This window comes from Rhincodon typus, chromosome 4 (genome assembly GCF_021869965.1).
Source record: "Rhincodon typus isolate 14 chromosome 4, sRhiTyp1.1, whole genome shotgun sequence".
In the NCBI taxonomy this organism is placed as follows: Eukaryota; Metazoa; Chordata; class Chondrichthyes; order Orectolobiformes; family Rhincodontidae; genus Rhincodon; species Rhincodon typus.
In genome coordinates, this window is record NC_063335.1 from 37,298,890 (window position 1) to 37,316,173 (window position 17,284).

The following is a 17,284-nucleotide window of genomic DNA, read 5'->3' on the forward strand; positions in this document are numbered from 1 at the left end:
GATTCTTGTTTGGTAAGGGAATCAAAGGTTATTGGGATAGATGAGAATTTGGTATTCAAAACAAGCTGATCAGTCATCAACTTAGTGAATGGCAGGGCAAGCTCAAGGGGTGGATAGCTGACTACTTCTATTGCAATGCTCTTGTGTCCAAAGAGTGGTTCTGTGTATGAGATTTTACCTTCTGATGTTCTATTTCAGGCTTTCCATTAGATCTGTTGCGTTGTGAGAGCTTGTTGGGATTGGATCCTGCCACCTGCAGCAGAGTCCTGAACAAAAATTATTCACTGTTAGTCTCAATGGCACCGCTCAGCAATGAAATCCGGCCAGTTAGCAGCTGTACACCACAGGTGAGCAGAGGAGTTGCAGAATTATCATCCAGTACAGCTCTTTTTAAAAAAAGTTCTAGATCTTCTCCGGAGGGCTGAAAATTAGATTGCTTTTCAAAAGAGCCAGCACAGATTTTGCGGGTTGAACAATCTCCTCCTGTGCTACATAATTCCATGACAGCTGTAAAAGTAGAAGAAACAGATTGGAGAGTAGCATTCAAAAACTTTAGAAGTAATAACAGCAATGGAACTAATTTGACAGCTCTTTCAAAGAGCTGACACTGGCATGATGAGCTGAATGGCTGCTTCCTATGCTGTAAGGTTCTAGAATTCTCAGTTGCTGAGTTCTGTCAGGTCTTTAGCATGATTCTCTGGTTCATGGGTAGCTGAACTGAGAGTGTGTGTGTGTGTGTGAGAGAGAGAGAGAATGAACAATACAGTGAGGAACTCTTGGAGTTCTGGAAGGGTAGTGTGTCTTCCTAATAAAATTCCTGAAGTTCTTAAAAAGCTGTTTTCTCCCACCACTAGCTGTAAGCTATTGCGTTTAACCAATAAATCAATGACTTCATAATTTGTGAAACTGTGTTACTGGGTGCTCCTATGAAGAAATAGAAAAAACCTTAAGGTCAGAGAATTAAAGGATTTGGGCAAACAAAAGAAACACCCTGTCAAATCCTGACGACTGGTATTGAAATAACTCCACAGAGGCCGGTATCTTGTCACCAAGTCACTCTTTATTTACACGTGGAAAGTCCTTGACTCTGGCACAGCCCCTCGTCAGAGTTAACTCCCAGAGTATCAGGATATCTGACACTCTTATTTTTAATCTGTTAGTCAGGGCTCTCTGGCAGATTAACAGCCCCAGTCAGAGAACTCGTACTCTATAAGGTGCACTTGGCTGACCTCGTTACATTCACTATAGGTGACATTGAACTGTTTCCCTAGTACTTGTCTCCCCTCCATCCATGATGCCAATTTGTTTTTGTGTGTAGTGTGGTTGAGGGGGAGGGGTAGGAAGTGGGTTAGAGTTTCAACTAGTAGAGTTATATGCAGTTAGAATATATTTATTTGTAATAAGTAATAGTTCCTGTTAAGTACAGAAACCTCATCCGTGTTTTCTGTTAATCCTGGTCTATCAGACAGATAAATTGGTGGTCTTTGTGTTCTTTGATAGAATATTTAACTTCTGTGACAACTCTGCAAATAATAGGGCTTGATTTCCAGCATATTATCTGGTGAGGTGTAACAGAATTGATCATAATATTTAGTATTTATAAATACCTTTTTCTTTACTAAGAATTCAGAATTAGTTAGGTTAACTTGTGTTAGGCTTTATTCAGCTGTGTATTAATAGACCTATCTGATTAATCATAGCTTGCTGCAGTTGAAATGAATGCTACATGATGATTAAAAATAAAAACTATAACGTGAGATTTTGCTGGAAAAACACTTATTCTGCATCTGATTGGAAAAGACACATTAATGACTCACATTTGATTTTATATTTTCTATAATATGTCTAACTAATTTAGTATACAGCATTCTTGCATTAAACAAATAGCGTTTTTTTTTCATACAATTAGCACATAGGACCAGCCATCCCAGAGGTTAGTTCAATCTGGTTTAAACTTTACATCTATCATATTACTGGACAAGGACCCCCATCATTGCTACTTTCAAAAGGATCGAGGCTCAGAAAACTTCCAGATATTTTTCAGGTATTTGGAGAAAGCAATCATTCATAATTTTCCTATTTAAATGCACTAAGTTTGTTCATTCCTATATTGCATCAGAATCATTGATTAAAAATACATTGTTTTCCTTTTTTTATTTTCTCAGGGCTATGACCGGTTGCTTATAACCTCTTGGGGACATGATCCTGGGGTTGTTCCCACTTCAAACGTGCTCAGCATGTTGAATGATGCACTGACCCATTCCGCTGTATTAATACAGGTGAAAGTATTTGACTCTAACTGAGAAATCTTCTATTAATTGAGCACCTTGCCTGCTGATGGACAGTGTAAGGAAACTGGTCATCTGATCCAGGGAGCGATGCGAGTTTTATTTTTGTATTATCAGTTAAAGAAAGTAATTAACAATTACAGTAACAAAAACAACATTCCCTGATGTGTACTTGTAGTAGATATGACTTTACAGAGTTTTTCCAAGGGTTTCTGTCAGTTTTAAGAATAGATTTGTGTGTATGTTAAAAATGCTTGAGATTATTGCACCCAGTTGGAGCAAAATTTGATATGTTAAAACAGAAGAAAATTTGTGATAACTTGCTGGTAATCTGGTAATGTACTTTTAAACTTCTAGTCTTTCCAATAAAAAGATGTTTTAGATCATACAGTAAGTTTTCTTTTAACGCAAGCATCTGAAGACCTTGGATTAGTATTAAAGTCACAGGACAAGTAATTCGGAGGCCCACGCTAACCTCAGAGGTTCAAATCCTACTACGGCTGGTGGAGTTTAATTTCATTTAGTAAATCTTGAATTGAAAACTCGTCTTTGTAGTGATGGCCATAGAACTATTACCTATAGTCATAAAATTCCCAAGGAAGTCTGCCATCCTCACCTGATCTGGTTGACATGTGACTCCACATCCACAGTAATGTGGTTTACTTGTATTTGTCCCATGAAATGCTCTAGCAATTCACTCATTTACAGAGAAATTAGGGTTGGGCATGAAATATGACCTCTATATCCCATAAAAGAGTAAAGAAAATTTGATATCTGATATGTGATTCAGTTTAAGCCACTTGAGGTTGGATTGCTTTGCTGCCACTACTGTATGACTTTAATAAAATAAATGAATACATTGTCATTTTATAGGGTTACGGTATCCATGGTGATGGAGAAACAGCTTATGTTCCATTCCCTTTTGATGAAGCAGAAATGAAAGAAGGTGAACATTTCTAATTACCTACCATTTCAACTCTGATGATTTGCATTGCTGGAAAACGTTTGCATTATCTCTGATCAACTTTTTTTCAGATCCACTTCTGTGCATGTGAATGTTTTAAGATAGAACATAGCTGAATAATGCTTTGTTTTGGGTCTGCTGCAGAATTTTCCCGGAATAACATGTGTGCTCATCGAGCTTTGAAAGTGTTGAGGGCGAAAATGGATTTGGACCATTTCTGTGGTTTTGTGAATATGTTGAACCCTCATGTGCAGCGCATCAATGGCAGACATCCCAGCGAAGAACTGGAGGAGAAAGGTACAAAAAGACCAGCTTAGCTTGATTAAAACTACATTGGGAAATAAACCTGTACACCAACTTGTTCTAAGTCAGAATGCACTAAGATATATTTCATAAATTTAAAAGGTAGCACATTAATAAAAAGCTAAGTGGTTAAAGTGCAGAAATTGCTACTGCACTGCATAGAATTCACAGCACATAAATAGACGATTCGGACCATAAATCGACCAGCTGGCGAATACTTAAACTCCACATGAGCCATTTCCCTCCCTTCTTTCTCTCATTGCTGCTTATTTATCTTTTCTTCTTGCAATGTTCTACTTGGCTAGCTTCCCCTTAAGAAAAGACTCCCATTGGTAAAGAGTCCTTCATGAACCAGAATGTCACACAGATTTCTATTTTTGCTGAAGTGCTTGTAACCAATTTGTACACCGTAAACTCTCTAACAGGGAAGAGATAATAATCAGTTAATCTACTTTTTACGTGCCAGTTGAGAAATAAATGTTGGCCTGAACACGGGATAGTTTGTTATTTGAACAGTGCCGTGTTAATTTTTAAGTCCACATGACAGGGGCCTTGGTTTAATGTCTCATCCAAGAAACAGCACCTCTGATCTTTCAGCATTGCGCTGGGAGTATCTGTGCATATTTTTGCACTAAAGTCTCTGGAGTGAGACTTGAACATACAGGACTCTGACTCAAAGGGGCTATTGTGCATTCTTAAATGCATCAGAACTCTTCATTTCAATCACTCCCATGCAGCAGCAAATTCCAGATGTTTACAATTGTCTTGGTAGAGTGTGAAGTGGTTAAGGTGAAAAGTGGGGATACATTTGAGAGGAAGTTAGTCAAGTACATAAGAAAGAAATTTTGAAGGGTGTGTTGGAGGGATTAGACTGACACAGATTTGTGTGGAGCCTAATCTCTTGTGACAAGTTTAGTCCAACTGGGCTGAGTTATGCTGTAATTCTGCGTAGGATCATTTAGACCGTAAAATATAGGGGCAGAATTAGCCCACTCAGCCTATTGTATCTGTTCTGCCATTTGATCATGGCTGGTATGTTTTTCAACCCCATCCTCTTGCCTTCTCCCTGTAATTCTTGATCCCCTTGCAATCAAATTTATAGCATTGCTGTTCACAATTTGAACTCCTTCACATCGGGGAGACAAAATGCAGACTGGGTACGCTTATGCCCTATCCACAAAAATGACCCCAAGTTTCCAGTTGCCTGCCACTTCAACACACCACCACGTTCCCTCGTCTTGGGCCTGCTGTGAGGCTCATTGCAAGCTGGAAGAACAGCATTACGTTTGCTGCTTGGGCACCCTGCAGCCTTCAGCTCTCAATATCGAGTTCAAGAGTTTTAGAACCTGAACATCACCTATGTCCTTTACCCACCTCCAAATCCCAGGCCCTGTCATTACAAGGACTGTTTTCAGTGCAGCCAACCCATTTTCACCTACTAAAGGTCCTCATTAGCAGCTTTTCTTTCTCCCTGGCATACTGTCTTTCATCTCTTTGTCTGCCTGACTGTTGTTCTCCATCTCTGCCTATCCACTCACTTCTTCTCCTTTTTCCCTCCCCCACCGTTTGACATTTATACCATCTTTTATCAGCTACAAATCAGTTCTGAAGAAGGATCACTGCACTCTCAACATTAAGTCGGCTTTCTGCAGGTGCTGCCAGATGTGCTGAGTTTCTTCAGGAATTTCTGTTCTTGTTTCAGATTTCCAGCATCTCTTTTATTTTATCATTTAAATTGTATTGATTTATTGTTGGGTTTTGTGGGCAGATGCAGTAGTCATAGTCAGCAAAAATCAATCTGACCATAATTAAATTATGAAAGAAATTCATAATTCAAAATAAAATCCAGATCACAAAACTCTTGATGGCTATGTGAATGATTTGAACTTTCTTGCCAGAGATTTTTAATCCTTTAAATTAATTCAGTAGATTACTACTATTTTAATTATTTAACGTAATCAAATGAGATCAATTAAACTGGGCTCACAACTAACCAGTTTACCGATGCTTGATGCCAACGCAGAGTGATGATGGGGTAAGTAGTGATTGGTGTATTGAAAATATTAGGATCATATATTGAGTAGAGGACTATAAGCAGTCTGTGGACTTGACATGGTAAAGGTGCTGAAGAGCAACATTTCCCTATGTACTAGTCTGGTTTTGATTGTGTTATATGCCACTTGTCGTAATAATATTACCTGTAGCATTATGGGTAGCACTCTTGCCTCTGAGTCAGGAAGTTTTGGAATAAAGTTCTGCCTCAGGGATCTGAGTATAACATGGTGGACACTCCCAGTGAGGTGCCCATTGTGTGCTACAGTGTCAGTGGTGCTGTGTTTTGTAATGAGACATTGAATCATCTGGCCTCTTGGTTGGATGTAAAAGGTCCTGTGGCTATTTCTTCAAAGAAGAGGGAGTTCTACTCATTCTGGCCAATACCTAACCCTCAATCAATACACCAGAAACAGATTAGTCATTATCATTTGCCATTTGTGGGAACTTGCATTGTTTGGCTGCTTTGGGATGTACAAGAAGCTGTCTCTAAATTAGATTTTTGTTTAAATGTTAAAAATAATTGATTAGCTCTGACTCAAATGTACTTTGGAACCTTAAAACTCTCCCACCCTGCAAACTGTGTTTGCATCATCTGAAAATACATTTTGCTTCATGCTGGTGTTCTGCAGATTCTTAATGAGCTAGAAATGATCTTGCCTTATATTTGACAGAAACATTATTTATGAATTCAAATGTTTTGCAGAAGAATTTGAATCTCCACCTGGATCTGATGCTCAAGGCAGCACAGAATCATTTGAGTTGGTAACTGATGAGCCCATGGCCGATGCTGTGCCGAAAAGAATTGCTGAAGGTAAATACAATTATTGTAATCTTAGTTCTGTGCACTTTAAATACTGCACTTCCCAAGCCTGTGACTTCTCACCTGGAATTACAAGGACAGCCAATATGTTACCACTTCCAGGCTTCCATCTGATGTATCACATGATTCCAATTTGGACGTATTGGAACATAGAAATTAGGAGTAGAAGTATGCCATTCAGCTGCTCGAGCCTGCCCAGCCATTCAGTAAGATTGTGGCTGATCAGTTTGTGTTTGTGTTTTGAATTCCACATTCCCATCCACCCCTGATAACCTTAGCTTCCCTTGCCTAACAAGAATCTGGACATTCTCTATTATATCTGCTTTCCATCCTTGCTGGATCAAAATCCTGGAACTCCCTACCTTTTATACAGTGGGGAATGTTGCCACCCATGGATAAAGTTCAAGGAGCGGCCTTGACATCGATTTATCATGGGTCACTAAACGTGGGCAAGAAATGTGAGTCTTTCCCGCAACATGCAGATTGCAAGGTTTTGTTTTGAAAAGAGCTTCCTGATGCTTGGTGGGTGTATGCATCCTGTGATCATCTTGAGACATTTCAAAACATCCTTCATTTGATGCCTGGTTTTCTAATTACTATCCAGTGGTTAATGTTTGTCTCCCTTTCTCTGCCGTCGCCCAGTTCGGGTTTCTTGTACCACTATCTATTTTAATTGCTCCAGCATTGGCAAACATGTCTTTGGCTGTCTAGAACCCAAGGTCTACAATTTCCCTTCTTAAATCTCTCCAGCTCTCTACCTCTTCTGGTTTGAAGACACCCCACAGAAACCTATATTTTTGACTTCTATTTTGTTATCTTATCTGGCGATGCTATAAGCAGTTGAGGTTTATCTGATAATCACTCCTATGAATCTCTTTAGGACATTTTGAGACATCACAGGTGGTACATAAATGCAAACTGTTGTTTGAATTGTAGCAATGCCCCAAAAGTAAATTAATCCTCACTGCGTTACTGTCAAGACTTTGTGTGACAAATAAGAGCGAACAGGAGTATTTTACTGTGCTGACTTGTACAATGTTTCGATTTTTTTCAGCCTCCCCAACAGAGCAGGACTGGATTCCTTTGGAGCTGTGCTTTGGAATCCCACTCTTTGTCTCAGAACTAAATAGGAGTGTCTGTCAGAAAATTGCCACACATCAATTATGTGGGAAAGAAAGGTAGATTTTGTTTTGGGCTTTGCATTTAATGGTTATTATTTCCTTTGCAAGTACAAGACTTTAGTTGCTTTTTCATAGAGCCGTACAGCACAGATGATGGCCATTCAGCTCATCGTGTGTGTGCCAACTTTCTTAAAAAGGACCTACCGATTAGTCCCACTCACTTGATTCTACCCTGTAACCCTGCAAATTTTTTGCTTCTGATAAGAGATCCAATTACCCTTTTGAAAGTTATGATTCCGACTGCTACCACCATTTTTTTTTTTTTTTTTATTTTAAACAATCACATTCCAAATCATTTATTGTGCATTTAGTAGCACTGGGCATCAGAGTTAGAAGGTTGTGGTTTTAAGTCCTGTTTTTAGATTTGAGCACAAAAATCAAGGTTGATACTGCAGTGCAATAATGGGGGAGTGCTGAACTGTCTTTGGATGTAATGTTAAACTGTCTGTCCTGAAGAATATAAAATATTATTATTTTATTTTATTTATCTTATTATTTTAGTTATTACTGGTGTCCTGATCAATATTTATCCTCAGTCGACATCACAGAAGCCTGGATAATATCTCAGGCTGAGGAAGCTTACTGTGTGCAAATTGTTTGCCATATTTTCTACACCATAACAAGTGACTACGCTTCAAAGTATTTCACTTTGCTTCACAAAGTACTTTGGGATATTCATTGGTCCTATATTTATGAAAAATTAAAATCTATTTTTGTTATAACTCCGGAGGAAAGAATGTTCATCATTTATCTCCCTTGGCTGTTTCTTTTACCAAGTATTTTATATCCTCTTATTATTGATCCTCCTCCCAATGGAAACAGTGTTGCCTCCTTTACTGTAGTAAAATCTTATAATTTTGAACACCTCAATTATTTTTAACCGTCTCTCTTCTAAGGTGAACAATCCCAGTTTCTGCAGTCGTATGTTATTGATGTCCTGAATCCCAGAACCAATTGTTAAATATGCATTACGGATTTTTTGTCAAACATGTATGTACTTGAACTGATGATTTACAGATGTAGCATCCATAAGTTCTCTTGATTACTACTTGCAGTAAAGTATTATTGCCTAATTAAATCATTTTATGTGTTCTTAAAGAAAAAAATCTCCCACAGTTATGAACAGGGATCCAACTGAATGCATGTCGTGCTACCATTTGTTAGACCCTTGCACCTATTATGACTCAAAGATAAAGTCAATGCATTGCTTACCCTTTTTCTCAACCTTGTATGACCAAACACACAAATTCAGTCCTTCTGTGCCAGAACGATACATAGATTGAAGATAGAGCTGGAATCCTGCAGGCTAACTTTTCAAATGTGTATTGCCTTGGCTATAGCTGGGTCACTGGAGTCACTGCATTTAATCTAAGGTTAAATGCAAATTGTCATTGAAAGGCCTTGTTTCATTCTTTTCATACGATACTGTGTAAGCAGAGGATGTAGATGATACAGAAGAAGGAAACTTACATGATTAGGGTTTTCAGGAATGAAATCCACTTCCAAGTGAGAGCAGCAAAAGGTGTTGAAAAGGAAGTGTTTACATTTTACGTTTTGTCATTGTAAACAGCATTTTGTTTAATTTCCTTTCATGTTTATCTCGCTTTCCAATGTAAATAAATTGTTGTATACATTTGCATATCATTAATTGACTGTGTATTGTTCTCCTTTTATAGCCTTCAGAAACTTTTGCATTCCAGTAGGAAATTATCTCTGCAAGTCCTCAGCTTTGTACAGTCATTCCAGGTATAAACTATCTAAAATATCAATGTTGTGTTCTGATGAAATTGATTGTTTTTTAAAAATGTGATTGTGATTGAAATATGATGAGCACAGATGAGACAGAGTGAATGAAACATTACCCCTTCAGATTCAAATTTGGGATGAAAATCTACCCGGCTGGCTTCAACAATCTTAATTCACTTGAGTTTGTCAGTCAAAATTCAGCTCATAACATCAATAATTGGTACTAAATAAGTAGTAATTGGTATCAAGGTAGTAATAATTGGGAATTAAACAGGTAGTATCCTCGATTAGCTGTGGAAATAGTGCAGAATGTTGGAGCTAAGGTACAGTACAGAGAGCTTTATTCTGCTTCAAATTGTTGATGTACTGGTCTGGGGGTGTGACATTGAGTCCCTGAACTTAAATGGAGTTCCATCATCCATCCTGAATATTGTTCTTCAAATAACAAAGTCAATCATACAAAATAGCGCAAGTCAGACAAAATATTACAAGCAGGGAAACAGGCCATTTAGTCCAACTGGTCCATGCCAATGTTTGTTCCATGTGAGTGTCCTCCCTCACCTCTTCTTGTATCTCCATCAACATATCCTTTTATTCCTTTTTCCTTTCTACTTGTCCAGCTTCCCCGTAAACACAGCAATGTTATTTGCCTCAACCATTCCCTGAGATATTGAGTTCTTCTCTGGTTCAAGCTGTTTCTCCTGAATTCTTCAAACTCTTAATTTTGACCACCACTATGTCTATTCTTCTTCGTAATTGTAAAGATCTCTAACAGGGTGTTCCTCATCTTTTTCTGGAGAAAAGAACTCATGTTATATAATAGACTTTGTATAACAAGCTGAAAGCTCCCTGCTGCCATGACTATGTAGTCAACTAGGCAAACTGCACACTCTTGTCTCCCAGAACAACTCTATGTTCAGTCAATCTGTGGTCTTTTCCTATTCGAGCTCCTGATTGGTTTTAAAATTCTTTAAGGATGACAATCTCATAATTAATTCATCTTGATTCATCACATCTCTTTGTAAAAGATTGCTGGTCTCTTCTGCTATTACTGTTCGATGTTTATAGGAAGTCGGCAACATTAGGTGATATTTAGTCCCTCAAACCTGTTCGGCCATTCAGTGAGATTTTCTTTGTTACTTCATAATGCTCCTGTGAAACACCTGGAACCATTTCATTACTTTTAAGATGCTACGTAAATGACTTGTTGCCAGTGTGTTTGTTGCCAGTCACACAATGCAATAAATGTCAGCAATAATCAGGCAGAAGCCAACCACTTGAAATAAGTATGAATATTAAGAAAATAACAGATCAGATAGATAAGGAAGTATCAAGTATAATCAATATATTTCTGGAAATCTGCTCTTTGAAAAGCTTTTCATAACTGATGTTTTTATTTTGTGATTGTGCTCAGGAAACTGGTGACTCAGATAGTAGTATTACATCTTTATTTACTGGATCATCACCCATTGATGTTGGAGTTCCACTTCCAGCTAAGAATCTGGTCTTCAAAGATGGTGTTTTGTCTGAGTGGGTTGGAAAGTCTCCATCATCTCTACATATTGCTAGATTGCACAAGGACCAAACTATTTGAACTTAATTTTGTTCTTATAATACTGCTCATCACAAGCACGACTCAGAATAGCATATGTCTATTTATACTGATCATTTTCCTTTCTTGCTTTTTGCCCTTCTCTCTTTCTTTGTCTTCCACTCAGTTTCTTCTGTCTCTTTTACCCCTTGCCTTTAGCTTTTCTCTCTCCTCTTTTTTGCCTTTCTCTGACACTGGGTTCCTAAAGGACAGCCAAATATAGCACCTTAATGTTTTAATTCAAAAAATAGACTTGTGATTTCAATTTTCTGTGAAAAGTGCTGAATAAGATGAACCTCTTGGATAACTTTAAATAAACTGGTTGTGTGTTTTGGTTTGTAGAATTACTTAGTAACTTCCCAATGAAATATGACATTTTTATTTTAAACAAGGTTGACAGACCCACTCCACCATATTAAATTGATACAATGAGAAAATGAGCTTTAATATCCACTCTAACCCTATGTATGGTGGCCATAATCTTGCTGTCACTGTTTGTCCATTTTCTACTTTGCTTCCTGTCCTAAGGTTTAGTAACCCAATTACAAATTGGTGAGCAGTTAGTTGGTCACTGATGTTGGCCATTATGAGGATACAATCCCATTAAACCTATGAAGTGGAAGATTTTTAGGTGTTTAAGCTGCTGATGGCTATTTAGGGACAAATGTATATTGGCATACCTCAAATCCCAAATTGAAATTAAAACGAGTCCATTGAACTTTTTTTTTTTTTTAAATTGTGCCTGTCACTGAAGGATTGGTGTTGAAGTGCATTTTGAGCACCAGTTTTGAGTGAATTTTATGTACAAGCACAGTTTGAGAACAAAGTTGTCATGGTACTGAATATCAGTATATTATCGCATTCACTGATGTATTATATGCTGAAATATGTATTATCTATCTATCACGCGCGGGCATAAAAATCTAGTTGAAGGGTGAAAAAGTTTTTTTGTTTTTATTCAAGTTTCATTGAAAACAGTTAAACTGGCATGAGAATCAATCTACACCACACCATTAAGCTTTAATTATTGATACATCTGCCATAATCTTGTGATTTCTGAAAGATAACAGACTGTATTTCAGTATCAAGTATGCTTGTTCAATATATCAATTTAACTGTATTTGTGTCTATGTAAAACTGGAGATATCAGGAAGAAGGTCTGATTAAGTTAAGTGTACCTTTTTTATGGTAGAAATTCTGTCTAATGCAAGGATCTATTTTTGCATAACAGTAAGTAGTTTTTACTATTGATCTGTTCTAACTTTGGCTTCAATAACAGTTGCAGTGATTATTTTGTACTTGTTTTTTCAGGATTCCACTGCTGAAATTGATTTGGGGAGGGAGGGCGATTCTGAACTTAAGTTTCTGTGTTGAGATTTATTCTTTTGTTTTAATTGATTAGGAAATGGCTTGGGGCAGTGAAGTGACCAATAAAGGTTTTCTTGCAACCTATAAAACATGTGCAAATGACAGGTCTTTTTTTTCTTTTTAAATCCATTGCAAAACTGCTTCTGAATCTGTAATTTGAGTCATTTTCATTTACACAGAAGTATTTAAGGTACTTGATATGTGCAATTGGAAGATTTCATTATCCAAGTGTCCTTGACTCGTTCACTCTCTATTGCCCTCATCATCTCAGTTACAATGATCTGTAACCTAGATTGTACATTGCCATGAGGGTACCTTGGTCTGTTTTGGAAGCAGTGATGCTGTACAAATGATACTGAAGGATAGTGAATCAGTTAAGTCACTGTGTAGTCTCTCTACTTGTTGTCTTTTGTAATCCATATACTATTGAAACTTCAGAAGTATTCCTTGTCTCATTTTTCATTCTGTGGTGCCCTTCGGCCTCAAAGTGCAATAGATGTGTGAGTTATTCTCTTTGCAAAAAGATGTATGAAGTGTAAGATTAATAACCATGAATATATGTTAATATAGGCATCAAGTGTATATATTCACTGATACCTTCAATGGACCATAATGTCAGGCAGTGACCACTTATCTGTATCTTACACTGCATAGTCCAACTGATTTCCATCTTGATTTACGAAAGAAAAGTTGTTACTTCAGTGAGTGAGATTTGACCTCCTTTAAAAATTGCATTTTTTTGGAATGGTGAGACTGTTGATTCATGTTAAAGGATCTTTGGACATTTGTTATACGTATTATCTTGGAAGAATATAGCCAATAAATGTTGACAAGATTTTCATGTTTTTCCATATTTATTTTCATGTCTAATGTGTTAATATGTGGTCCAAAGAACTACACTGCTTTACTAAAGTCTCTTTGTCGATATTACTGCTGTGGCTGGCTTCCTATTTTGAAAGTTTAGTTTTATTGCCACCTTCATGGCAATTGGCTGTTTTTAATCCATTTATTGATTGCATAGTCTAAATATTGAACTTCAATAAATCATAATCTTTGCTGATGCACAGAGGGAGTTAGTCATTGGTTCCCCTTCCTGTATTTTGAGTGTTTTTGCAATTTCCATCTTCCATTCTTTCCTGCAGATTGATGGAAATAATACTGAATGTATCTCCACCAATGTTTTGCCAGGTCATGACTGAAAAGTCAACACATTGGGAAATCCTGCCTCGGGGGAATGCCCCCATCCCATCGACCATGTCACTTTTTATAAAATAGCCTTGTAAGAGGCGTTTGGAACTTTCAACTGTAAGGTAGAGGCTCGGTGCAGTCAAGTCTTTTGTCAGCCTGTCCGGTGAGTTGCAAAGGTTCTCTTTTGACAAAGTCATCTGGAATGAAGAATTTAGGCTGATGCATGGGGCCAATCTATAGGCCAGTTGGACTCTCCAGCTTGTTCCACCAATCGATGAAATTATGGTTGACCTGTAATCTAACTTCATGTACAGCCTCTCCCTTTTCCCTCCTATCCCTTTAGGTTAACAAATTTGTTAATCTCGTATTAAAAATGAACAATTCATGTCATGTCAACCACCTTTTACAGAACATTTGGTCTGGTACATTTGGTTTTTAGATGCCCCAAAACAGAGCATTTCTGTTTATCTCTTCTCCTGTCTGTTGCCCTTAAATGCCAATCTATTCATTGCTTCAGCATCTATATTTTGAAGATTAAAACTCTAGTTGATGTAGTGTCTTGTAATTTATGAATTTCATTAACACTTGAATCATTTTTATCTGTAGTTTTAATTGGTTTTTAGTGTAAGGGAGCACGACAATTATGTATCCTACATAATAATCATCTGAGTTTAACGCTTTACAAGGTACTGGAAAAGTAGAATGGTCTCAATGAATGAGAAAAACAACACAATTAGAGTTCAAAGAAGAAACCAACAAGGTAAATTGGAAAGCCAATAACTTAGGAACATTAAATGACATCATCAGCTGGGTAAAGATGAAATGCTGGATTTCCCTTGGGTTGCACAGAAGTTTAAAATGACACAGAATCCATTTCACTAGATCTGTAACTATGTAATTTGATGCCATAATTTCTGTTAGTCATTTGAAGTGTTTGTATGGCATACACTTAACTGTCATTGGGATGGTCTGAATAGCCCTTGTATCCATAATAATCAGCAACAAAGCACTGGATTATAAAGATAGTAGGAACTGCCGATGCTGGAGAATCTGAGATTTCTGAAGAAGGGTCTAGATCTGAAATGCCAGCTTTCCTGCTCCTCTGATGCTGCTTGGCCTGCTGTGTTCATCCAGCTCTACACCTTGTTATCACTGGATTATAAAGCATGTTTTAATTGACAGTGCTTCACAGGAACATTTATTTTCAATTTGTTTGCCACCAACTCAGGCAAGAAATATATTAGGATGGGTGACCATAAGATTGGTTAGAGACAGAAAGGATTTAATCTATTCCTGACAGCAACAGCAGCGTTAGAGTGGGCACTCCAAAGCCTGGGGGTCTATTCAGCTGAAGGTAAGGTTGCCATTGATGGAACAGTGAGAACTGGGGACATGTGGGAGGCTAAACCTGGATGGGAGGGAAGTGGTTGTGGTGTGGAATGTTGTATCAAGATGTTGACAGTGATCCTGCTTATTGGCAATTATGCCCATGCCAACTGCCTTTCAAGCTGTCCCTCTTCCTTTTTAATGTTCCCTCTGGATTTCTTGATAGACTCATAAAATGGTTCCAGCCCAGAAAAAGGCCCATTGAGCTTGTACGGAGTCCCTACATGATTAATTTAACTAGTGTCTCTCTCCAGCCCTTAGCTGTAGTCTTGCAACATTTTCCCATTCAGGTGCATATACAAAATTTTGAAAGCCATGATTGAACTGCTTCCGCCACACACTTGGGCTGTGCATTTCATAGTATCATAGCATTCCAGACCCTCATTTTTCAGGACATCAGATGTCTACCATTGTAGTTATGTTTGTGTGTAATTGGATTGTCAAAAACTACAGTACAAAGACTTGAAATAATGCAAGTTTTCCAACTAAGGTGTTAAAAGTTTAGGTTGAGGAGTTTGCACTGTATGAGTTTGCTTTAGCAAGCTCTCACCATGGGGTCTCTGGAAGGAAGGTACCCTACAGGCAGCCAGTGGATTAACTGAGGGGAAACAACACCTTGAGAGTGAGCAGGCCAGCCTGTGGAATGTTGCAAATTATGCTTGGACTACTTTTGTGGGAGGAGTCTCTTCACTTCTATTGTCAGATTTAACAGTTTTGCACCCCTCCTCATTTATACATGTCAGTTCCCATTCAAAATACACAACACAATCCACTTGTGCACTTTGTAAACATACCCTCCTGCCTCTTATTCCAAGGCTTCCCCTTTGTGCCAATGTGCAAAGAAGTCCTCTTTCTCTGCACCACTCAAGACAGTTGCCTTTTTTGAGTGTCTTGGGACTGTAGTGGTTGTATTTTTACTAATTGAATTTCAAGATGGACCTACATCTGCATACCTTCCACTGTACTAGGGATAATCTCATCCTGCCTCAGATACAGGTAAAGAACACTGGTTGATAGAGCGAGTAAGTAGGAAGAGACCATGCATTCTTGGATGATGTGGTTAGCAGGGAGACAAGTTTTTGTGTATTTTGAGCCGAAGAGCCAGTTTACATGAGGTTGCTGGCTTGTTTTCGTTCAGATGTTTCAGCTAGCAGCAAAATGACACAACTAGCTTTACTTAATATCAGTACACTCCGGACAATGAAGGCCATCAGTTTAACTGGGACAACGTAACTAGAGTAGCCCAAGCCAAACATGGATACACACGGGAATTCCTAGAGGCATGATCCTCAACCCATAATGTAATCAATAACCGTATAGAATTGGACCCGATATACAAATCCATACAGAACAAAACCGGAAATTACAGCACTCACCATAATGGACTGGACAGTATAAACTCCAACCAGAGTAGAACAACATTGCTTTATCGAAGGCCTAGCATGGTGATAAAACATCTGAATGAAAACAAGCCAGCTCGGCGAGCAAGTCAATGACCTCACCCACAACCCGAGCTACAAATCTTTGCTAAAATGTTAAAAAGCCAGTTTACATGTAATGGGCTAAAGTGTTACGTTTGGTCTGTAAACTATTAAGCTTCTGCCTGACTTGTTAGGTCATTATTCATCTTGATAGTATTCTGTGGCTGCCAGATGTAGGAATTGACATTAACACATTCCTAGTCTCGATCACATAATAGCTTACTGCTGCTTGTTTGAGGCAAAAACAAGTAATTGGCTATTGGCCCTGTGCTTCACCGTGAGGAAGTTTAGTAGACAGGGTGACCTCAGCTTCATACTTAGTAGTCCACATGATAAGGAACTCTTAATAAAAATGCATTTCAACACACATCTCTGTTCCTTCCTTGTGTCATATGCATTATAAGAACTAGGAGCAGGAGTAGGCCAGGAGTGAACCATGAATGCTCTTACTTTGTCAAACTGAGTCTCCCAAATGTTGGTCAAGGGTATATTTGAAGCTGATTTGGTCAATAATTAAAATGTTGTGTAGCCTACACCTCTGACAGAAGTGGTATGCAGAAGATAGTGCCTTAAAACAAACACTTGGGTTTTTACAACTGCTCATTCAACTTGCACGTTCTTTCTAAATGTCACTGCTAAAATTTGGGACATACAATGAAAATGTTACTGTATGTGTGCTACAACATCATAATGTACATAGTCATGACACCAACACAACTATTGGAAGGTCACCCAGGACATAGAATAACGAATTTAGCCTTATTAAAACAGATATGCAATCTTTCCACAAAATGAGCACTTTTCAGGAATATTTCAACCCATGAGTGCAAGATCAGTGATAGTAGGAACTGCAGATGCTGGAGAATCTGAGATAACAAGGTGTAGAGCTGGATGAACACAGCAGGCCAAGCAG

General features: G+C 38.1%; 1 protein-coding gene across 4 annotated transcripts in view; it reads left to right on the forward strand.

Moving 5' to 3' along the window:
• fam91a1 (family with sequence similarity 91 member A1) overlaps positions 1-13,151 on the forward strand; it is a 49,123-nt gene extending 35,972 nt beyond the window's left edge. For 3 of the 4 annotated variants that reach the window (XM_020526681.2, XM_048595710.1, XM_048595711.1), the window contains 9 exons: positions 199-347; positions 1,910-2,044; positions 2,166-2,279; positions 3,162-3,234; positions 3,397-3,549; positions 6,314-6,421; positions 7,485-7,608; positions 9,288-9,357; positions 10,772-13,151. In XM_020526681.2, coding sequence (XP_020382270.1) covers positions 199-347; positions 1,910-2,044; positions 2,166-2,279; positions 3,162-3,234; positions 3,397-3,549; positions 6,314-6,421; positions 7,485-7,608; positions 9,288-9,357; positions 10,772-10,951 — 1,106 coding nt within the window. In that variant the 3' untranslated portion in view covers positions 10,952-13,151. The remainder of the gene's footprint in view (positions 1-198; positions 348-1,909; positions 2,045-2,165; positions 2,280-3,161; positions 3,235-3,396; positions 3,550-6,313; positions 6,422-7,484; positions 7,609-9,287; positions 9,358-10,771) is intronic. The other variant, XM_048595709.1, reaches the window with a different exon arrangement.
• The last annotated feature ends 4,133 nt before the right edge of the window (positions 13,152-17,284 follow it).